The 25,351-nt window shown below is 45.9% G+C and overlaps 1 protein-coding gene and 1 pseudogene across 1 annotated transcript in view; one reads left to right on the forward strand and one right to left on the reverse strand.

The window, feature by feature from the left end:
• LOC142577840 (guanylate cyclase soluble subunit beta-1-like) overlaps nucleotides 1-25,351 on the forward strand; it is a 59,275-nt gene that overhangs the window by 26,492 nt on the left and 7,432 nt on the right. Inside the window, exons 7-9 of the mRNA XM_075687282.1 lie at nucleotides 17,454-17,642; nucleotides 18,787-18,933; nucleotides 21,214-21,368. Of these exons, the coding sequence (XP_075543397.1) occupies nucleotides 17,454-17,642; nucleotides 18,787-18,933; nucleotides 21,214-21,368 (491 nt within the window). The remainder of the gene's footprint in view (nucleotides 1-17,453; nucleotides 17,643-18,786; nucleotides 18,934-21,213; nucleotides 21,369-25,351) is intronic.
• Nucleotides 10,903-12,903, reverse strand: LOC142577839 (uncharacterized; annotated as a pseudogene).

Consider the following 25,351-nt stretch of genomic DNA (forward strand, 5'->3'; position numbering starts at 1 on the left):
CTTTTCACGCAACTGTCGTATTTCTCTCACGAGTTTGTTATTTCGCATAAGCTCATTTGCCGTGACAATGTAGAGAACGGCCATTCTATCAAGCCCGTCCTTACCTCTGTTTTCGCGTTACGAAAACATCCGCATTGAGCTAATTTTATCTGGGAAGTAAAGGTTGAATCCTTGAAGCGTCATATGTTCAAGAATGCCATTGTAAATGCAAGCGTGGCCCGAAAACGCCTGAACTCCATTTCTGCCTCACCCGAGACCGCTTTGCTGAATCACAATGACATTCTGCAAAGCGGGATCTCTTCCCTCGCTTTGGTAAATCTGAATGCCGTCTTTGCAGAAAAAAAAAACAAATGGCGAAAGAAAAAAAAAGAGTAACGTGTAGTGCGCCTCGTTCAATTATTTGCGTCCTCAATCCGGGCATTTCCAGATTTCAATTTTGCGTTCCGACGACTCTCTGTGACACTCCCGCCACGTCCTTTTTTTTTTTGCGGAATTGAAAGCTAGCTTAAACGAGACCAACGCGCGGAAGCGGGGAGAAAAAAAGAAAGAAACACACAAACACACCGTCATTAAAAGAGAAGCTCCAAGTAACCTGATTCCTGAACGTGATACGGCCACTGGCGCCTCACCGCTTCTGGTTCCATGGGAGAAAAAAAGTTGCGAGTGCCGCGTTTAAAGCGAATCGAGCATGCATGCTCGCGCGACCGTGTCTTTTCAGCTCCATTTTATTTTCCTAGTTTCGATCTAGTTTTTATGCCACGACAGTCTGAGAAGAAGGATAAAAAATGAACACGGAGATGGGTGTCTCAATTTTTAATGACGGCTCCGGATTCGGTGCGAAATTTCGTATGCGTTAGGAGAAGGTGTGGGTTCACTCCGAACATTCTCTTGACTCAGGAGCGGATGAATCAAGCGGGAAAACGCAAAGCGGCTTTCTGCACTCCCGCCTTTGGCTGCTGCCCCTATTTCTCAGGCGTCGCAAAACTGATGGTGCTGCCCCGACTAACGTTGCGAAGACCTTCTTTTGTATATAGCATATGCTTTCGCTACACTCGCCGTCTATTTCCTTTCCTTTCCGTGATGACGTTAGGTGATGTGCTTCTTTTACGCAGATGCCGATTGTGCGCTGAACAATGACGCCGACACTTGGGGAAGGTGATGAACATTTTCATAGGCTAACTCCTATATGTGTGCTGAAAACGGAGGCGAGAACGAGTGGTCATACCTGTGATAGCCGAAACTTCAGTGAAAAGTATATGAAATGTTTCCGCAGTAAGGCTTCAGTTAATTGTATCGTGTGCCGACGAGGGTGGAATGCACGAACGCTCCCTACCGTGGTTTGGGTGCACGTTCAAGGCACCCAAAGTGGTCAAAATTAATATGAAGCTCTCCAGTACGTCGTGTATCACAATCATATCGTGATTTTGGCACGTACGACTTCAGAATTGCATTTTTTTCGACAGCGTACATTAGAACTATGAGCAAATTTACAGAGACAGGTCAGCGTACGTAGATGTTGACAGCTGCGCGGCTGCATTGTGCATGGCTTCTCTTGGTTTGCATGATCTGAACTACTGAATTATTCAGGTTCGTCTGCAGCTGCTGAAAGAGCAACAATCACCACTGCTCTGCTAAAACCTAAAGGTCCTATTTTCCGCAAGATGACGTATCACTCACAAACCCCAAGTCAGCCCTACAACGACTATGTCATATAGCCTGCCTGGTGACATACTTGCAAAGCAATCTCTGGCGCTGAATAAAAATCTCAGAAAGAAGTGTATCAATGTGAAATTTCAATGGGTTCCATTTAACGTTGCAATTGGAGGTAATAGGAAAGCTTATGGTCTCGCGCAAAGTCCTGAATTATGTCCGAAAGGTGAAGAGTTCGGAAGAACCTACAGCGTATGAAGGACGCAAACCGTAAAAAATTTCGGACGTTCTACAAACCTTTACACCAAACTCGTGTTGTGAAAGAACTTACTCGCTAAGAACCTGCATTCCTGTATCTAGTTATAACCGCCTCCGCCTACACACATACAAGGTTGTATAAGGCTGAAACATCTGCTTCCCCACTACGCGAACAAATGTGGTGCAATTGATGATCGGGAACACTACGTCTGGTTGTGTCCACCATTTTAAGAGGAGATAAAACCTTTCCTTCATGGTCTACAAAACAAGAAAAAAAGAAAAGAAAAGATGGTTTTTACGAACATGGGATTTGAACGCATAGTGTTTCTTGATGTAACTGTAGTATTAAGGAAATGAGTTCGACGCATGTTGATCGCCTTACTCCAAGACCTCGATTTGATGAACGTTTGGTGAAACACCGATGGCTAATAGTGCAAGGAATAGTGTAAGTATAACAGTGTAAGGAATTCTCGGATAGAATAAGCGACAGCCAAGCACGCAGGCTAACCCCGCCCTGTTGCTACGCCACCACACAAATACACGAGCCTTCTTTTCCGTTTCATCAAGTAAGAATGCGACCGCCGCTACTGGGCATCGTAGCCTTGACCTCGTTATTTAACAGCAGGACGCCGTAGCCACGTAACTACTCTGGCGGGCTTTTTTCATAATTAATATACACCTCCCAGAAATGGGTTTTTCTGATACTTTTCCCCTAACGCGCACAGATGACAGTGAAGAAAGGAAAGGGACGCGAGATAACGACAGGAACGCAGGCGGATGGTTGGCCGTATATTCGTGAGTTGGCGTCGAATGCATAATGCATTAACAAAAGCGAGTGGCCAAGTCATCGCCATATGCTGAGCTCGCCCGACGACGATGGCCGACCGCTCAAGAAATATCGCGCTCCACACGGCGACGTGTCCGGCGTCAGCGGGAACCAAATTGGAAGAATTCACGGCCGATGTCCGCGGGACATTCCAATTATTCGCGGCCTCTATGAATCGTGGAGTGGCGGCCATCCAGTCTGCTCAGAATTTTTTGAATGATTTAAAGAGCTCCGAGTCGGATTTGCGCAGTTCTCTCAGGCTCATTTTCTTGTCCCTCATTTCCTTGGTGCTTTTAAATGCGGATGCTTTTAAACATGACGGCACAGTGAGAACATTTAGATTTGCTCTTTCGAGGGGATTGAGAAGTAAAAAAGAAACGAGATAGAATCACAGAAAGAGAAAGCGGGCTTTCAGCGCTTCTTTTGCGGAAGGAATGAAATAGGATTTTTAAATAATTAGGCTTGTGCCCGGGCGATTCATAGTCCCTCGAAGGCGATGAGCCCGTGAGCCTAAAATTTAATAAATGGCCAAGGCGTCCTATAGACAGTAAAGAGAAGTTTTCTTGCAATGAGTATTGGACAACAAAGCCCTTTCCTATTTTTCTACATTATGTTTTTTTCCTGGGAGAGGTGTCTTTGTCAATTTATGAGAACTGTTTATATATAATGTAGGCACCACACGCACGCACGCACGCACGCATGCACGCACGCGCACACGCACGCGCGCGCACACACACACACACACACACACACACACACACACACACACACACACACACACACACACACACACACACACACACACACACACACACACACACACACACACACACACACACACACACACACACACACACACACACACACACACACACACACACACACACACACACACACACACACACACACACACACACACACACACACACACACACACACACACACACACACACACACACACACACACACACACACACACACACACACACACACACACACACACACACACACACACACACACACACACACACACACACACACACACACACACACACACACACACACACACACACACACACACACACACACACACACACACACACACACACACACACACACACACACACACACACACACACACACACACACACACACACACACACACACACACACACACACACACACACACACACACACACACACACACACACACACACACACACACACACACACACACACACACACACACACACACACACACACACACACACACACACACACACACACACACACACACACACACACACACACACACACACACACACACACACACACACACACACACACACACACACACACACACACACACACACACACACACACACACACACACACACACACACACACACACACACACACACACACACACACACACACACACACACACACACACACACACACACACACACACACACACACACACACACACACACACACACACACACACACACACACACACACACACACACACACACACACACACACACACACACACACACACACACACACACACACACACACACACACACACACACACACACACACACACACACACGCGCACACACACACACACACACACACACACACACACACGCACGCACGCACGCACGCACGCACGCACGCACACACACACACACACACACACACACACACACACACACACACACACACACACACACACACACACACACACACACACACACACACACACACACACACACACACACACACACACACACTTGAAGGTGAGAATAAAACTTGAAGGTGAGGAAGAATAAACGTAAGTTGAACGCCGCAGAGACGACAACGACAAGTCCGTATAATGGACGAAGCTCTGGGCACTCGAGCTTAGCGCAGAGAATCCGGGCCGAGGGCCTCGTGGGCAGTGGTAATGTGAGGCAATCTGCTTTGCGCATGTGGAACACAGATAGAAAAAGACGGGGTGCGCATTGCGTGGCTTTTGCACGGCCAGTGATGCTACTCCCAAGCAGCCGAAGCATACGCACTGCGTCTACGGTTAAGAGCCGCGTACTTTTCGTGGCGTTTTCTTCGGGTAATTTATCCGGCAGCGAAGACTGCGAGAAGACGCGTGGGTTGCAGACGTGCCTACCGAGAACTGTGGCCCGCGTAAAGCCAGCTGCAAACTGCCCCCAAAGGAATGTTTCGATCCGGCTAGCACGTATTTCTCATCTAGGATCAATCGCGACCGGCATCCGGGCATCAGAAGGAGACAAAAATGCCCTCCCACTTTGCTCCCTGCTCACTTTCGAGTTGTGTAGCATTGCTGGACTCACCGTCTGCTCCGGCGAAGAACTCCGGCGATGTGGAACAGCAGCGTAAGCGAGAGACGCTATGTAACACCGCGTGCCCCAGTCAACGTTAGCCAAGCTGCGAAAAGCACAAGGTGCAAGAGATATTGAGAGAGAGAGAGAAATAACATTTATTAGTCCCAAGGGAACCAAGGCCACACTCCGGGCCTCCTGCAAGATACAATTATAAGAGCTCCGGTAGGGCTGACGACCGAGCAGCGCAGGTTTTATAATTGTGTCTTGCACCTTCTGTTTTAAATTTTTGTTGTTGTTGATGAACATCTCTGCCAACGTTAGCTGGGACACTATAGATGCTGACAATATTAGCCGAGCATGTTGTTATTGTTGTGCACTCAAAACCACCGTTTATAAAGCTTCTATAAACGGTGTTCAAAACATGGTGAGTACCCATAATGGGGAATGGGCCAATAATCGAGTATAGCTGCATGTTCAGCTAAAATATAATGATAAGCAGTTATTAAAAAGATACGCCTGCGAACAAAAGAGTTTTGCGTAATTGAGCTGTGAGACGATATAAATTCAAATGTATATGCAATTTTAAGAATAAGGAAGTTAGAACTGCAAATTTAAAATGGCAGTATGTTAAAATAATTACGATAGGAATAATAAGGAAAGTAGCGAAACATAATACCACCTAATTCGTTTCTTCTTTCTGTAGGTTATCTTTTTTCTAATATGGAGCACTTTTCAAACACAGCACTGCTCTCCAGTATATGGTGAATTTGTTGAAGAGACGAAAATACGGGTAAATAAATCAATGTATTTAATACTCAAGTTCTAGCTATTCGCTTTAGCACACAGGCTAATATTGGGAAACTTAAGCAGGGCTTCTCAATTTCCAAGATATCTATTTCCGATATCTGCGGAAAACTCTATATACGCGCTGCAGTTAAGATCTCCCCAAATGCTACACTGGAGGTTTTTGAGAAAGCTAACTGGAACGCTGATGCACTTAAGTAGCGCGTTAGACCTCGACAGTTGTGCTGATCCTCAGGCTTCTGCTATGCGTACGCGACTGGTGTTCGGTATTGATTTCGAAATCCCAAGAAGTGTCATAAATAGAAGTAAATAGTTAATAACTCAACCTTTCGAAATCAGGAAGTTGGGATTTCTCGTGCATTAATCTTCGAATCTCCAGGTAATGCACCTGAACAGGACGAATCGAGCTAAATGCTCGATGTGAACTTTAAAGAATCTGTTTGAACTAAAAGAACAACAAAAATATTCAGCCCTTCCGCTAAGACGAGCAGCGAAGCTGTGGTGTTATACCTCAATCGCCGCATCTACGTATATATAGGTATTACTATAATAATAATAATAATAATAATAATAATAATAATAATAATAATAATAATAATAATAATAATAATAATAATAATAATAATAATAATAATAATAATAATAATAATAATAATAATAATCGTCGTCGTCGTCGTCACCACCACCATTATTTATTTATTTGTTCATTTATTTGTACCTCAAATACCACATTTGGGGTTTTACATAAGGGGTGGGCATATTTAGATCATATCTTCAATGAATGTCTTGAACGATGAATGAATGCAGTGGTGCACCGCTTCAGCAGGTAGATTATTATTATTATTATTATTATTATTATTATTATTATTATTATTATTATTATTATTATTATTATTATTATTATTATTATTATTATTGAACGGCACAGACAACGAATACATCTTTTGACTGTGGAGTGATTTATTCTTATTCTTTCGTGATGTAGTGACATGTGCAAGTACCGCCGCATGGCATACGGGAATTCCACAATATTTAGAACTTTAGTGTGATGTACGTAATTATGAAAGTAGATGACACTTGGCGTAATGTTAGAGACGTCTTAACGGCTAATTATGGCATAATTTGTTTCGGGATACTTTCGATAAAAGAAGAGTTACAGCCGTTTTCTGTAACCATACCCTCTCCGTAGACGGCCATGCATTGACAGCAGACGGGAATTATGTAATGTTTACAACGCAACAGTGAACTAACTAATCGTGACAAGTAAATGAAACTCGGCGATAGTTAGAATCATCTTAGTGGCCAATTTCATTATATTTTTTTTCCGAGATACCTAGATTAGATTGAGAGCGACAGCGCATTCGCAAGAAACTTCGCAAAAAAGGTGGCGCCCTACGCGGACGCCGGAGGAGAAGGGGCGAGAGTTGTGTCGGACAGACGGACACGATCCTGGGGGAAGTGTAGCCCTCCACTGCTTCGCTCTAAAAATAAATATCACAGTAGGGTTACAAGTCTATAAGAAGAATGCTATCGCGTTAGCTGCAGCACAGGCTATATGTATACCGACATTGGAATGCACTGTGTGACCGCGCAAACGACAACGGGCGAAGAAGGAAACACACAGGGCAAGCGCGGAACTTCAAGTTCTTGAAGTTCCGTGCTTGTCCTGTGTGTTTCCTGCTTCGTCCGTTGTCGTTTGCGCTGTTACATGATGCATTCCAATATGGAACACCAACTAGCCCGCCTCTCCCTGTTAAATAGGTAAATCGAGCTCGCCCAATGATCTGAACATTTCGGACTGGTTAAGCAAACCGCTTTAATTGCTTTAATGTTGAAATTACCTTGGACTAACAGGTAAGTACCGAATAAAGTTTTTCTTCTCTTTTGTCGAAATTAACGCCTAACGATGCATAAATCTCTTCCCCATTAGTTGCGTGTACGTTTCAGTGGATCCATCTTTCTGTCCCCATCTTTCATCCCCCCCCCCATCCCGCTCCCATGTGTAGGGTAGCAAACCGGTTGAGCTAAACTGGTTAACGTCCCTTCCTTTCCTTCCTTCAGTGGATCTGTCTCCGCTCTTCCTTCCTTCATTCTTTTTCCTTATTTTCTTGCTGCGTGCCGCAGTCTCATTGGCGGTATTGCGCCATCTGCATTGGATGATTTGCCGCACTCAAGTGCCAAAATCGGTTACCTTGCAGGTAGTTCATCTTAATTACGTAGATGCATTTGTGTGTGTGACCTTGAATAAATGAGTGGAAGTGGGGCTCGCTCGTGACAAAGGACGGCCGGGCTTCTGTTTGAAGGTTAAATCGTTTTCGCTCCGTGGCAACCGTTTGGCACTTTGCAGACATGTTTGCCGCCGCACACGCCGTGGTGGTGTAGTGGCTTTGGCGTTGAGGTACTGAGCTCGAGGGCACGGGATCAAGTATCCAGCTTGGTGGCCGCATTTCGATGAGGGCGTGATGCAAAAAAAAAAAGAAAAGCAAGGGAAAGAGAACTCCCGTGCACCATGTAATCGGTGCACGTTAAGGAATCCCAGTTGGCCAAAATTATTTCGGAGTGTCTCGGCATGCCTGAAATCATATCGTGGTTCTGGCACGTAAAACACTAGATTTTTTTTAAAAACTGCCACCACGCAACCTGTGTGCCACGCTTGTATGTTTGCAATGCCCAAATCCGGTGCGGGGCCTTTAAAGGATGCCAGGACATCGGAAATAGCCTCTCACTGCGACGTCTCTATGTGTTGCTAGGAAACGTTGAACCCCACCATGCAATTTTACTTGGACATTTCCTTTACCGAAGCACGTCCACAGCGTAAATTAGCAACACCTTATAAGCTCTATCCTGGCATGAGGTGCCTCTTCTTTACATTCGATACCGACCTTATCTTTTCATTCTTTTCTAGACTTGCGCTTAGAAACCGATTTTGTCAATTGCAGAATAAAAACACAGATCCCGGATAACATTGCGATGTTATTTATTTTTTTCCTTTTGGTTCGTGTTTACGAATCCCTTGTTTCAGGCGCTGAAAAAAAGGCGCATATCTCGGAAGCTATTACGAACACCCCGACGCATCTTACGGCGCGTGCAGACACCTTTAGATAATAAGCTGGTCATACCAAGCATTACTAAGCTAGAACTCAGATTTGGGGAGCTTCTCTCGTTAAGCGTGCATTTATAATCGTACGTTTTATGCTCCACCTAGATGAGGTAAACGAAATCAGAAAAAATCTTTACGGGTCGCCGCTTACAGTGTCGGTGATCGCAAACTGAAATGGTGAAGCCTTCATTTCTACATTGTACCATGTGTACTAATGAACTTTGTTGTGTCTGCACTTTTATTTTTTGCCTCTCGAGTATCCCAGTTTGCGGGTGAAAAACACTCCAGCACGTTGCCGGCTGCGCTAATGAAGGGGGACAGCCCTCGACAATGCCGGAAATAGCACGTGGGTCCGTGAATCGAAATCGCCATCTAGGTCACCGCCTGCTGTGTGTTAATGAACGGTAATTAGAAGGCGAAGCTTGCAAGTCTCTATCAGGATCAGAAGCATGTAACATTGTCCAGTCAATAAAATGGAGGAGCAACATGAGGAGATTCCTCGAAAACACAAGCGCCCTTTCGCCAGGATCCGATACAGTAAACAAAGCCTGTAGGGTCGGCTCTAGTTGCTACTGCGGCGAAAATTTTGGGAAAGCCATGAATAAAAATTTGCTAGTTGGATCGATCGATTTTACCTTTTTGTCCCGAATTTATTGCTTACGTTAATAACAGAAGAGGAGGGGGCGATGCTCGGAAGAAATGCGAACCTCGTACGGTCCTGCAGCGGAGAATTTTTTTAATCAGACGAAAGCTTCATTAATTCGAACAATATTTCTTAATTTGAAGAGAGACACAAAGAAAGATTTATTTGTTGCGATGGGCTTTTGTCCGCATTACTTTCTTAGCTTCCTCTTCTGAGTTTTTATGACCACTGGGCGTACATTCAAGAGGAAACGCTAAACTAGGTAGTATAACATAGAAATTGATGCACAGTGTTTACAGCTCTGTAACTATGCACCAAAAATAGATGTAACTGCAAGAGGTACAGCTCTTAGATTAGCAAGAGGTACAGATCTCTCAGATTGGTTAAGGTACAATAATATGCTACAGTAGTTTGCAGCTGATGCCAAAATACTAAACCGTCTGCACAAGGTCCGAAATGATCGTGCTCACAAATTAGTAGCATATTCAGAGCGGTATAATACATCAATATTATGCGCTTTGGATTTTCCCATAGCTATAGTGAACAGAATTGCAATGTACATTTTATTTCCGAGTTGTATAGTAATAAAATTGGTGCTCCATTTTTAATTTCGCAATATTCTGCAAATTCTTAAAAATAAGTTGATCACATGAACATAATCTAAATTGCTTTCAGGAGTTCGGTAGGTTTGAACTTCTTCAGCTGCAAAAAATGCGATCATGATGTGTTCGATGGATGCCAGACAAAACGATTACACCATAGCCGTGAAGTTAGATACGAGCTACCGACGTAGAGAGAGAGGGATTGAAAAAAAAGCAACGAGAGCAAAGGCAAGAAGGCCCATCAGACGAGCTTCCGGTTTGCTACCCCGTACACAGAAGTTGAGGGAAAGGGGGGACAAAGAGAGGAAAACAAGGAGAAAATGAACTTTGCCGAGGTGCACCGCAGGTGTATACCGTCGATTGCTGAGGTCGGTGTTCCTCAAACACTGCAGCTATTGTTTTCGCTTCGCTACTGGGTGATAACCGCTCGATAAAAGTGGTGCAAACGAGAGGAGAGAAATAGGATAGGTAAGCAAAGGAAGACCAGAACAATTGTCAAATTATGTAGGCTGCACTGGCGGGAAGGGGACATATATGACCAGGGGCGCCAATTACTCGGATGTGCCTGGGACTTGCTATGAATGCGCAGTGCGTAGCTTACACACACGATATATATATATATATATATATATATATATATATATATATATATATACGAGGGTCTACGTTATCTACTAGGTCGCCGTTACTCGGCGCGGGTCTCCGCTCGCCGTTGCCGGCTCGCTGGGTCCCTGCTTTTCGAGCGCCCCGAGAACCTGCTGGACGGCCCAGAGCTGTTCGTCTCGGTCGTAGCTCTTCGCGGCTGCCTCGAGCCGCGATGGGAACGTTCTTGATTTTGCCTCATCAGGATTTTTAACGCAATCCCAAAAGATGTGTTTGTAATTTGGCGTCTCCCTGCGGCAGACTCTGCACTTATCAGTCGGATATGTCTCGGGGTACATGAGATGAATCAGTCTCGGGCTCGGTAGTGATCCGGTCTGGAGCTGTCTCAGTAGTACCGCCTCCGCTTGACTCAGCCTCAGGTGCAGGGGTGGGAGAGTCCTGCGAGCCAGGCGGTAGGCCTTCGTGATTTCACTGTAATCCGTCATGCGGCCCTTGGTTCCGAACCACGTCGGACGGTCTGTAGCCGGGGCGCGGTCGGTTAGCTCTCGCGCCGCTGCGTGTACCGTCTCAATGTGGTTCTCACTGCGTTACGACGTGTCGCTCGCGTGCGCCGGGAACCACTTGAGTCTTACTTTTCTGTCTTGTAGTTTGACCGCTCGCCGTACGCGCTCAGCCTCCCTGCAGATTTGGCCTTTGGCGAAGTTTCGCACCGCCTGTCTCGAGTCACTCAGCACCGTGTGGCAGTCTGCGTCGGCGATGGCCAGGGCGATGGCTACCTCCTCCGCTTGTTCCGCTCCGGCGCTTCTCACGCTCGCTGCCGTCCTCGTGGCGCCGGTTGAGGCCTCTATGACAACCGCTGCGAAGGCGTTCCGTTGGTATTCGGCTGCGTCCACGTACCGTGCGTGTTCGTCGTTGGCATGCTGGTCGATGACAGCCTTGGCCCTCGCCGCTCTTCTTCCCTTGTTGAACTGGGGATTCACGTTCTTCGGTATGGGGTCGATTCTGGTCTGGCGTCGGACCTCTTCCGGGACGGGGAGCTTCATTTCCACCTCGTTCGAGCATCCTATTTCCAGATCGTCCACTATCGTCCTCCCGGCTTTGATCGAGGACAGCCGCTCCAGTTGAGAGGTGCGTTGCGCTTCGGCTATTTCTTCAAGCGTATTGTGTATCCCGAGTTGTAACAAGCGGGTCGTGCTCGTGGACTCGAACAGGCCCAGCGCCGTCTTGTACGCTCTTCTGATGAGCACGTTCATTTTGTTACGTTCGTGTTGCAGCCATCTGTGGTAGGCTGCAACGTACGCGACGTGGCTGATGACGAAGTATTGGACGAGCCTAATAAGGCTCTCTTCTCTCATTCCAGTCTTCAGGGAAGTAACTCGTTTAAGGAGTCGAATCGCGTTGGCTACTTTTGCCGTGAGACAGGCGATGGTTTCGCCGTTTCTTCCGTGCTTTTCCATGACCATGCCTAGGATCCTAATTTTGCCGACCTCGGCGATCAAGTTGCCGGATTTGGTCACGATTCTGATTTTTTTTTCGTTTTCGCGTTGTCTGGTCTTGCCTCTGCTGTTTTTGGTAGGTGGGAGTATGAGAAGCTCCGATTTGCTCGGCGAACATCTCAGTCCGGTGCCTTCCAGCTGATCTTCTATTGCGTCGACGGCGGCTTGCAGCGCGCCCTCAATGTGGGCGTCACTGCCCCCGGTCACCCACAGCGTGATACCGTCCTCGTAGATGGTGTGCCTGACGTCTTCAATGTCCGCGAGCTTTTCGGCCACTCCGATCATTACCAGGTTGAACAGCATCGGCGAAATGACCGATCCCTGCGGTGTGCCGGTCCTCCCGAGCATTTTTTCTTGCGTGTGTAGGTCGCATGCTCGTAGCTCGGCGGTCCTGTCCGTGAGGAAGTCGTTGATGTAGTTGTAGGATCTTTCGCCCATATTGAGCGTGGATACTTGGGACAGAATCGCCGAGTGTTTCACCTTATCGAAGGCGCTCTGCGGGTCGAGCCCTAGGATAGCTTTGTTGTCGCGGGCGCTGCCGCCATCGTCGATGATTTGGTATTTGAGCTGCAGCATCGCGTCCTGCGTGCTGAGGTGCTGTCTGAAGCCTATCAAAGTGGCCGGGTACAGCCCTTCTCGTTCCAGGTAGTCTTGCCACCAGTTGAGCAGGTCGTGCTCCAGCACCTTGCCCACGTAGGACGTGAGCGAAATGGGCTGGAGGTTATTCGTGTCCTGACCATCCTGATCCCCGGCTTGGGGATCAGGATGGTCTTGGCTGTATTCCACAGCTTTGGCAGCGCGCCTGCTCTCCAGCACTTGTTGAAGTATTTGGCGAGGTTTTCAATCGAGCCGTCGTCGACGTTCTTGAGCGCCTTGTTCGTGACGAGGTCCGCGCCGGCTGCCGACCGGCTGCTGAGGTCGTGCAGGGCCGCGCGTACCTCCTCGACGTCGATGTTACGATCGAGCTTCGCGTTAGGTAGGCCGCTGTACGGCGCGTCTTGTTCGGTGGGTGTAGTCGGCAGGTATTTGTCGTTAATGCGCCTGGTGACTTCGTTGGCACCGTGTACTGAGACCGCCCGATGTATGAGCCTGGCGAGTCTGTCCCTTTTCCTTCACTTTTCAACTTGGAAAAGAAAACCGACTCCAGCGATTAATTTGGTTCATGAACTCATTTACTCATCGACAGGGGCTCGCTATGCAACAACGAGTACCTGTCGGAGAGTAAATGAGTTCATGAGCCAAATTAATCGCTGGAGTCGGCTTTCTTTTCCAAGCTGAAAAGAAAAGGTATGGCGCTAGGAGCAGCAATGCGTGTTCCGTTTTGCAGTCCTCAGTCACTATTCTGCAAAAACTTGCAGTGCTGCTTATCATTTGTGATAGGAAACACTGCATGCAAATTGTATGCTACCAAGTCTATGCGTACGAGCTAAACCGAAATATGCTGGTTTGTGGTGCTTGTAGTGTTTTCTGCACGCGTCTACACACATTTTCTCTTTGCGTTCAGCTATATAAGCAGTCCTTCCAGTCACGCCATTTTCGCGTGCACAACACAGACGTAGTCCGCCGGGCAACACTTCAGTTTCTGAAAGCTGAAAAACGCTTTTCAATTCATTAGTCTTGAATCGCCGTGAAAAGAGCCTTCTGAGGCATTGTTGGCATTGTTCCCTTGGCGAACGTCTAGCACAGATTATAAAAATGTAGTCGCCGCTTTCGTTAATGACCAACGCGCGACTTCTACTAAGCGCAACTTTTTCAGCCGTTCATAACGAACAGCACACCCCGAGTGTACGTATGCGTTGACAAATCTCCACTATACTTCGCTCTATATCTTCACGGTTTTTGAATAGACTATACTCAAGCACATCGAAGCTAGCCGAAGCAAACCTGTTACACTCACCGATTTCTGTGGATAGATAAGGACGAGCCTATGAAAACGAGTTTGAACGCATTATTAAGGAAGCACCGAGAACCAGCGTTAATACGAAATGCGGGAAATGTAACTGAAGAACACCTGCAGAAAGTACTCGTGGCTTCGGTGGGAAGGACGCCAAACTTTGATGCTTGGACTCAAGTGTGTTATCTCGGAGCGACAGCCGACTAAATATTACAGCGACGCGGAAACTTATGCCTGATGGATTAAACACGCTGAATTTTCGACGGCATAGAAGCAGACTTCCTTTGCTTGCGAGGGCAACATCAATACGGGGACTATACGTAATGTGGAGTTAACGCACTTTGTTAACTTTGTTCGTGTACAACTTCATGCGAGTTGCTGAAATACACTTATGGGTGAGGAATAGCTGGCGCTTCGTTAAAACCGCGTGATGCACCATATCTTTGTTTATAAAATTTCATTATCCTCATGCACACCTAACATACACTCGGGTGTCGACGATGCTCGCACAGAAATGAACTTTGCAACTCCTAACGAAGACTGTACCTGTCGTTTATTATTATGAACGTAATGATTGTCGTCATCTTTATCGGGGGATGGCTGTAGAGGTAGAGGCATTGGAACAGATTTACTTTCCTGTTGCGTTTAAGCCACTGCCATTTCCGCTTCTCTTAAGCACTAGCTCTGTTAAAGAGATGTGATGGATTGAAGCTCCTTACTGCGCTTGGTAACTGCCTCTGTAGTTGCAAGAGCAACAAGAACAGCAAACAATGAGAAAGAATAAGAAAAGAGACTAAATTCATATTTTCCACATAATATAGTGTACCTGAACGCTTGCTGTTTTCAACCTATCTAGTTGGAGCCAATTTAAACACTTACACCTGCTTAGAATCCGCAAATTTACTTACGCAACGCTTTGCTGTAAAGCATTTCTTTAGTGCTACATCACTATGACAAGAAGTAGCTCCGAGATATCACATCCTTTGTTAAAATCACCGTATGTAGCCACCATATTTGTTGGACTCGAGAGATAGAGAGTGAAAGCAAGGAGAGTCAAGGCAAGGATGCCAACCAGACGAGCGTCCGGTTTGCTACCCTTCACTGGGAGTGAGGAAAAGAGGCAATAGAAAGATAAATATAGGGATCGAGTGAGCAATGTGGTCACGTGAGAGGATGCACAGGACGACTTTACAAAAGTCATTACTAGCCGGCGCGGTTCAAGTACTGCACCAGTGCGCGTAGTCCTTTCGCGCAAGTGACAGATGTGGCCCACACCACAGTATTTTTGAGTCGGAAATTCGTAGAACATACTTCAGACCTTACCGCTTAGCATTTATGCTCTTAATTTAATTAATTATGGGGTTTTACATGCCAAAACCACTTTCTGATTATGAGGCACGCCGTAGTGCGGGACTCCGGAAATTTCGACCATCTGGGGTTCTTTAACGTGCACCTAAATCTAAGTGCACGGGTGTTTTCGCATTTAACCCCCATTGAAGTGCGGCCGCCGTGCCCGCGATTCGATCCCGCGACCTCGTGCTTAGCAGCCCAACACCATAGCCACTAAGCAACCACGGTGGTTTGCATTTATGTTCTTGATGACAGAGTTTCCGAAGCACCGTAATACGCCTGTGATATGCGTATGCTAGAGCGTCGTTTGCGCCGATGAGGCAGCAGACAACAAAGAAGAGTTGGCAGAATCCCATCACTGCACCTGTGTAATATTATTTTGCGTCTGGGTCCGTGCTGCTGAATGGAATTTCCTTATGCAGCCTAATCCAAAGCAGTGTGATAGCCGAAGAAAAATGAAATAAAAAAAGAAGCCAAAAACAAAAAGCGCTTTCCAGTACTCAGCTTACTTTCGAATGTCCGTGACAACGCATTCTTCGTTGATAATTAGCACCGAGCGCGCGGTTAAGACTTATTAGTTGTTCTCTCAGCTAATGCACTTCCGCAACTGTTGCCTTACGGTGTCTTTGTTTAAATTAGAATATTTCCGGTAGCATGTTTCCCGGAATCTGACATGTTTTATGCTGATTAAAGTGCTTTTCGCAAGGTAATTTTTCTGCGCTTATAATGCATGAACAAGCACTCTAACCACATGGCTGTTGGGATGGTTGCATCGTGGAAAGAAATTTCGTTTGGTGAATTTATTTACTAATGTTGGCAGCTTCCTGCTGTGATGAGAATTGCTCCGACGGTGACAAAAATGGTCGTATATTGCGCTCGGATATTAAGCGCGCGCCTTTGTGCAAACGTCATCTTAAGCATACAAAAACGGTTTCAGTGTGCTTTCACAGTTGCTACATCTACTCGTGCGTTATACGGGGATCTAATCTTTAAGTTAGCCTCGCTCCATAGAAAGTCAATCAATCAATCAATCAATCAATCAATCAATCAATCAATCAATCAATCAATCAATCAATCAATCAATCAATCAATCAATCAATCAATCAATCAATCAATCAATCAATCAATCAATCAGTTATAGTTATTCCGAAGCAGAGAGTGGTGCTGGATACCAGGGATAACAACTGTGACGAGGCAGTATAGCGAAAACATATCGTCATTAGCATAGAAATACAAAGGACTGTAGAGCAAAGGCATAGTATAAAGGATATCAAAGAGCGGCACACTTTACAAAGTACTGTGGTGATTGCACAGTATTGAACGTAAATACTGATTTCGATAAAGTAGACAAGAATGACTAACCAATATTTAGAAGAAGCTCAACACACTCAGAACGAATATCAGTATTTCAAATACATAAAGGAGTTGGTCGGAAGAGTCGGGTATGAAGAAAGTGTCGCCTTAGTTAACTTGACGTGTAATTACCTGTTTCGGTGTACTTGCTTCGTTTAAAGCGCGTATTGTGCACTAATATCTGCAATTTATAAATATTTTCTTAGTATTTGCTGCACATGGTGCGGGCACGCCTCTGGACGCCAAGTAATTTGCGATTTAATGTTAATAAGCTGCACTTTTGGAAACGCGTCTTCCTTTGACGGAGTGTGAAACAAACGGCTAACTTTGCGCATTTGACGCTTTGCTGCTGTGGACCTCGATTGATGTACTACAAGCTTGCATGCTCGGTTTTCTGTTCCGCTAACTTGGACGCTGGTCGCTTTCTACTCTGAGTATACATCCTGACTTTGGAATGTCCGGCCTGATGCGCAGCGCTGCTTATTGTAAGTTCCTCCCGCCAGACGCCGCCTATTTTGCCATTCTTCAGGTTGCCATGCGTCTCTGCCAGAACCTTCCCGTAGAAGCGGAGAAGTTCGAGACTGTCTCGTGCTTGTTCTCTGACATCGTGGGCTTCACCAACATGTGCGGAAGCTGCGCGCCCATGGACATCGTGCGTCTGCTCAACAAGCTGTACCTGCAGTTCGACAACCTCTCCAATGTGCATGGAGTCTATAAGGTGAATATGCCCGTCACTCAAAGCGTGCAAGCAGTTCCCATCACCAAATTGCAAACGGTCTTCCAGCTTCAAGCCCATGTCCATTACACCTTTCATTAGGGCATTGTTCGACATCGCTAAGCTCGTTTTGGTTACCTTCTACTTCTACTTTTCTCCGCATAGTTTTATAGTGCGCACAGTAGCTGACTTCCGGATCACGAGGAGGTTGGCTTGTCACAGCGTCACTTACATGGCAGCAAGGCCGGAATGAAAAAAGCACGCCGCCTAGTGAATGGTTGCCGACCTCACAGGTCGCCAGGCATTCGCTTCCACTGAAGGACGTGAAGGACGCCTTGTGAAGTTGCAACCACATAATTCCTTATTCATTTCTCATCACAACATTTCTTCATTAAAAGCCAAACTCGATGTTCTGTTTGAACATCAAAACTACTGGGTGCCAGACTGTCATTAAAGGAAATATTCTTTTAGTGGCCAGCCTACCCTATAGCACTTACATTTCACGTTATATTTGTCTGCGCGCGCTATGGTGCTGATAGGCAAGTGATGTGCAGAGTGGTGGACCAATCGGACAATCATCCACTATCAGAACTAAAAGCTCTAGGCCAGTGCTTTCAAAGAACATACGCGCAGGAGGCCTTATTCGCGTTTCTGAGATTCCTGTGGTCTACGGACCTTCCTGAGAGACTTTAGGAACGCCACCCCCTTCCGTTCTATAGTATACGCGGTTTGTTTGTGCTCGTCTCTATTTCTGTCTCTTTCCCTGCCGCTCTCTTTCTTTTTTTTGTCCCACTACTCCTTCCCCCCCGTGCAAGATAGCCAACCGGAACTACCTCTGGTTAATCTCTTTGCCTTTCTATGCATCCTTTATATCTTTTTTCATGAGTAGGGCTGATGCTTGTAACAGTTGAAGTCTTTCGTTGGGTCTGAAGATTACTGGAGTCGCCGAAAAAAAGATGGTCTCACTGGTTCGCTGTTACTTGTACCTCATATATTTCGAAACTTCTCAAATTTATTGATAGTTTGAAGGCATTTTGAATGTGGTTTTATGAATGTGGATGCAGCAAAAGAGTATTCTGTCCCACAATGAGTCATCACGCCTTGTAAGTGGTAGCTTTGTATTCAAATGTTCTTTCCGTTAATTTAGGTGGAGACCATCGGGGACGCGTACGTGGTTGTGGCCGGTGTGCCAGACTTCGTGGAGGACCACGCAGATCGGCTGGTCGCGATGGGAATCGACATGATCACTGCCACGAAGAGTGTGCTCAACCCCGTCAGCGGAGAGCCAATTCAGGTAACGCAGCTTGATTGAATGCTTCTCTTGACGCGTCTTAAAAGGAGTATTATTTTGATTTTACGCAGAGAAGAAGCATTATGTTCAACTCCATAGTAGACGTTCTTTTCTCTCTCTAGCTAGCAAATCCATAACCGAGCTGATCTTGTCCTTTAAGTTTGTTGAGAATGCTAGATTGACGACCATGTCCAGGGCTGGGTAAATACTACAAGGGGCGTGTGCTAGTGCCAATATATTTCAACGCAAAAGCGTTTCACATGGCTAACATGCGTGCGTAGGAACACCAAGATAACCAAAGATCAGCTAAGGCGCGGGCAAGTTATGGAAGCAGGTTCAAAATCGGGTCAATAAATTTTGAATAATTGTTAACCTTGTAGCATCTTTCATTGCCTCCTCTCTCCAAGATTTCTACAATTTCTCTCTCCAATTTTTTTGTCGTGCAAGTGTATACGGGGACCAATCAGAAAGTAATTGCCCCCATTTTCGTTAGCCAACTTACGGCTGTAAATACGAATTCAACGTATAAATTCCCAGCGGTGGACTTTTCTTGGAGCGGCCTGGCCTTATCTGCCGGTAGCTTCCCGACACGGCACTGCTGTCAGTTGTTGATGATGGCGGTTGTGCTTCACACGTGCAGAGCGTACAAGCAACGAAGTGTGATTCGTTTTCTATGGAGCAAGGGACGAATGCCCATCGAAATCCACCGCCAGATGCAGCCCACGTAAAGGGAAAGGTGTGGTGTTGTGAGTTCGCAAAATGCCGTGAAGACTCGCATGACAATGAGCGGTCGAGGAGGCCGAGTGCGTCGCTGACTGACATTTCCCGCGTGGATGCAACGGTGAAAGGGGACAGGCGTGTGCACCTCAAGGATATTTCCCGGGAGCTTGGCATTTCGTACGGGAGTGTTTACGACATCGTTCACGGGTCCTTAGGGTACCGCAACGTTTCGTGTCGGTGGGTGCCTAAGCAGTTGCATGACAGGAAGAAAGGCAAGCAAATGCTTGCTTCACTGAATCATCTGCAACGGTATGCAGAGAAGGGGGAAAGTTTCCTGGACTGCATTGTTACTCGCGATGAAACGTCGATAGTGCATTTCACGCCGTAATCGGAGCAGCAGAGCATGATGGTGTGGTAACATGTAGCTTCGCCTTTGAAAAAAAAATAATTCCGTTGAGTGCTATCTGTTGGGAAAGTGATGTGACTGGTCTTCTGGGATCGCCAAGGATCACTACTGCTGGATTTCATGCCACAAAGTGCAACCATCAATGCCGACAGTTATTGTTCCACACTGTCAGGTCTGCTGGCTGCCATCAGGGGAAAACGCCTAGGGATTCTTGATGTGGACAACGCGGTTATCTTCTACGAGAATGCGAGGCCACATGTAGCATTCAGAACTACCGACAAGCTACGGTCATTTGATTGGGAGAGTCTGGAGCATCATACAGTCCGGACCTCGACCTTAGGGATTTTTCCACATTTTCGGCCCGCTGAAGTTCATAGCGGTACAGCGATTCACGGGCAGCAATGAAGCCAAGACAGCACTCCGACAGTGGTTCTACGCCAGGGGGTTGTTCTACCCCAGCGGCATCTCAAATTTAGTGCTGCGGTGGGTCAAATGTCTTAACTGGTGTGGGGACTATGTGAAAAAATAGTGTAAGCTATAGAATAGTGCGTGTATTTGTAACTAGTTGTATGTACCTTATTTTGGCTAATAAAAAATAGGGGCAAAAACTTTCTGATTCGTCCTCGTATAACCGCTCTGGGTTTCAAATTTCGTACTCTAAAGAAAGTGCTAGCCATTACAAAACAGGAGAAGGTGAATTTTTATTCGACACCCTTAACAAATGAGCTCTACGGTGAAAATCGTCCGTATAGCTAAATGATGCTATGATAGCTATCGCCTTCATTCCATGCATTAAGTGCTATGGTTACACAAGTTTGTGCAACGCAACATAAGAAAAGTGCATAAAGAATTTTCCACCACTCTCCTTAAACATGATAATCACGTGAGTAGCGCGACCTAATTCTGAATCGCCATGTGCTACCTGACAGACGTTTTCTTCGTGGAAAGACAATATTCATAACCAAAAAGTAAACTAAATGAGTCGGGAGAGCGACCAGAAAACATTGAACGAACACAAATGAGAGGGCAATCAACTGCAACAAGTTGAATTCTACTGTGAAATAATTGAGAGAACTACGCACTTATCGCAGGCTGGTAACGAACTTATTTAATAAGGTACCCTGCGGTACACCTTTATTTGTTTCTTTCTTTTTTAGATGCGCATTGGTGTGCACACGGGCTACGCCACGGCCGGAGTGGTCGGCAAGACGATGCCACGGTACTGCCTTTTCGGCAACACTGTCACTCTGGCGAACAAGACTGAAAGCTTGTCGAAGCCGTCAAGGGTCAACGTCACTGAGGTGGCCAGAAGGTACGAGCATGCACGATTGCCCCTTTCATGCTCGCGTTTGAGTCCTCGGATACTTCGAAGCTGACCGACGCTCGCATCAAAGCATTCTAACGCTTAACTGAGTAGTATCGCCATTTGACCTAGTTTGTTGTTGTAGTGGGAAAAATATGATGACCGATGTCCGGGACCGTGATTAGATAGAGTCCGGTAGTGCCATGTGGCCTGTCAACCCCGCATCTTCATTTTATCGTGAAATATTTGGAAAAAGCGATGACGCAGGCGAGCGGCGATGAGCAGTGATTCAACTCTGCCAGTTCACGAGAGAAATGGTCATCTACCTTGCGAATGTATCCGGCGTTCACCGACTTGCAAGCGTCACAGTGCGGTGTCACCCAGCTTCAGCGATGGCATCGCCTTTACACTAGTACTTCCAACGCTTATTTCCTCGTTTGGATAGCGCGTGTAATTGTTTTAGCATAGAGATAATGGTACTGCCCGCCCCCATCCCCTTCCCTTTATGATGAAAAGAGGGAGACAAAACATATGCTCCACTAGGCAAGAAAAATCACCTCAGCCGGCACGATGGATCTATAACAGAAATATGGAGCAGTTGGAAGAATTAGGATTCTTAAAGGCCGATGGGCAGCGATTTCGATAGGTATATATTTTGTAGATATATATAAAGTTAGTTGAGGAAGTGCACATGACGCCTTGATAAGGACGCTTATACATCCGTGTTGTCCGACCGCTGGCTTGTCTCGCAGACTGTAGCTACAGAACTGGTAAGAGACAGAAGTTCAACAAGATGGCGATTTAGGTGAAGTGGGCGCTAAATTTTAGACGTATGTTATAGGGGATCAAACAGTAAAAGTGGCTTGTCTTTGTCAATCCGTGCGAGCTTGCGTTGATATACAATCAAATCATTACGGGGGTCTTTCAAATAAGTTGTCTGATTAACTTAAACCTGACATTTTGTTTGGCGTTATAATTTATTTATTTATTTATTTATTATACATACTTTCAAGGCCCTAAGGCACTACAGAAAGGAGTGGTACATACAAAGCAATGTAATATGCAGACAATGGTATGCAGGCAACGTTAAGCGATAGCGTGGTAGACTGCTGTTTTGAATGAAGTTACATCTGTGATCTGAATGATGGAAGCCCCTATAATACGTCATATCGGTTTATGGGACATGCGAGTTCTTAGTACTGATGACCCTCAGCGCGATCTTGCGGTGCCACAGGAACGAAGCCGTGCAATTAAAGAGGCCTCGCCACAATAACTTTTCTTCTTTGAGTCGATTAAACTCTGACTTTGTGTGGCTTACAAGAAGGTAATTGCATTTGCTCGGCGAGGAAACCTTTCTTAACATTGTCGAGTCTACGACACACCCTTGAAATAACCTGGACGCTCAGACTTCCATACTGACGCAGGGACGGCCAGCGGATTTTACAAAAGAATGTGAATAGCAATAACTACTTATAATCAAGCAATTGAGCTGCCGAGAAAAAGGCATTGTTACACGTGCTGGTAGCTACTAATTATTGCTGAAGATAAGCGTAGTTTGAGCCAACTGGTTTTTCAGCGCTCTATTTCTAGTGCGTGGTTTTTGTTTACTGGGGACATATGCAGTTCTTGAAAAATTTGCTTCGGGGTATATACTTTATCAACCATTAGATCATTTTTCTTAAAAAGGAAGACATTACCTGGAGGTATATTACTGTGGAAGTTCCATTCGTATGGCCTGCATTTATATTCATTGGCTTGCATGCAAAGCTTTGTGCTAAATTGTTGAAAGTCTGGCTAATACAATAAAATTTCTATGTCAGAAAGAACGACAGACAGTAAGAAAAGGAGAACAAAAGAACGTACGTGGGAACACGTAAGGGCTGACCATGTAAGAACAGACCACATGGAAGCAATAACACAGGAACAGAGTAACGAAATAGCCGACTACTACAGCTCTCGACATTCAGTTCAGGTTGAGAATTACCATATACAGCAGAAGCACGAATCGTCTGCAGCGCCGCGTGAAATTACCTCGCGCATCTACATTATTTATTTAAATTTTTGTTTTTAGGTTGCCTTCTATAAAATCGCGTGTATTGGTGTCTTTAAGCCTGGAAAGCTGCAAAGGTAGCTCGCCGGGTTCAGAGACGGTATTGAAAATGTCCTTACAGACGCTAAGCTAAAAAGAAAAGTCATTGAGACGAGAACAGACCTGAATTCATGCTTGAGAAGACGTACTGAGTCTTGTTTCGCGTGGTTTTATACTTTTAGGAGATTTGCAAGCCGTCCGATTGTATTGAGCCCCTCAGGTACAAAAAAAAAAAAGAGAATGTTTTAGAAGGCCATGACTCGTGTCGGCGAAGTAGCATCTGCGGATGGGCAGTTGCCTTAAGGCAAATACAAGTCACCCCTGGTGCATGCGTGCCACAGCAGCGGATGGCAAATTCTGGTGTGGTAAAACGGTTTACTTAAATTTAAAAAAAATTAAACACTGCCAGAGATGTAACCACTGATGCAGTATGCAAGTTTGTGCATTCAACCGGATGCAGGATCATTTCCTTTTGTAGTAAAATGAAACGAATGCAGCTTATTGTGCAAGAAATACACTCCAGGCAACAAATTTTTTTTATTTAGGAAGAAGAAAAACGTAAAGGCTATGTTATGGCAAGATGTCCGTGCCTTCTGTTTAATGCAATAATAATTCTAGTAATTCAAGATTATTAAAAAGAATAGAACAAAGTAATGAAAAGTTCATATTCTACAATATGTTATTTATTGTCTTTCCAGACTTTATGAACATTATCTATTATTATTTATTATTATTCATTAATATTATTATTTATCCAGACTTTATTACTTTATGAACATGCTGCTCAATTTTGTTAATGCAATGTGCACCTCGTTAAGACAAGTTGGAGTATTCTTTCCTCTTCTCTACTGGTGGTTTGCTCTTCACCTTCCAAAATTTGTACCAGTCCTTTCGGTAGAAATGGTAGCAGTAGTACTAGCTTGCTAAATTAAATTCATCAACAAAGCAAGCAGTTGTCGTCGTCATTGATTCTCTGCCGTTGTCTTCCTCTCTCACACTTTATGGCTACTCACAGAATTTGCGAGCGTTCTAATGATTGGTGCCCCAGATTCAGCTTTTGTTTTATTGTCTTGGGGGCGAGATCATGAGGGACTATTTCTTAACGGAGTCGAAGATCGAGTATATAGTTGTTTTATGCCGAAAGGCGTAGCTGTTGCCGCTGAAAGAAGCGAACATCTCCTAAATATTATGCACTAAAGAAAACGATATTTTCGCCCGCAAGGCGAAGCATCGATTGTTGTAGCAAATTATTGCACAGCTATACGAAGTAGGGAGAGAAGTTTTATCGGCCGTATAAACTTAGAAACATTCGCTTACTGATTAGAGTTAACAAGCATGGTGTCAGCGCGCATGAGCAAACAAGAACACATCACACTCGATGAGCGCCGATGCTCGCTGTCAAAACGCTGGTGTTAGCAAACGCGCCGCAGCAGCAGCGAGCGAAGTGACCGTGCAGTCTATCGCTTCAGCGCAAGAGCAGCGAAAAGACAGCCCGCACAAAGGCATGCGCCGTCTGCAGATGACTCTCAAGATACGGCGTGCGCAACCACGCGCGGCCGTGCAAGGTACTCACTTGTTGGCGGAGTCGAAGCCGCCCCACTCTCTCCCGCGCTGCCTCTCCGCTTGCGCGAGATTGAGCCGCGATCATCAGTTCCTCTTGCGCCCGGTGGCGAAATGCGCAGTTGTTGCCGAAACACAGCGCCGATCTCCCCTCCCCTCCCTCCCAACCCCCCACAGCCTTTCGCGCGACGGAAAGCTGCGCGTTTGCTCTCTGCTTTCTTCGCGCGCGCCACATTGAGCGGCGATCATAGGCTTCCCTCGCGTGATTTCACTCGCACATAGAGCACGCGACGCGTGGCGACGGTGTCATCGCACTTGGACTTTATGCCGAACATCACGGCAA

The sequence above is a fragment of the Dermacentor variabilis genome, chromosome 4 (assembly GCF_050947875.1).
Source record: "Dermacentor variabilis isolate Ectoservices chromosome 4, ASM5094787v1, whole genome shotgun sequence".
Classification (NCBI taxonomy): Eukaryota; Metazoa; Arthropoda; class Arachnida; order Ixodida; family Ixodidae; genus Dermacentor; species Dermacentor variabilis.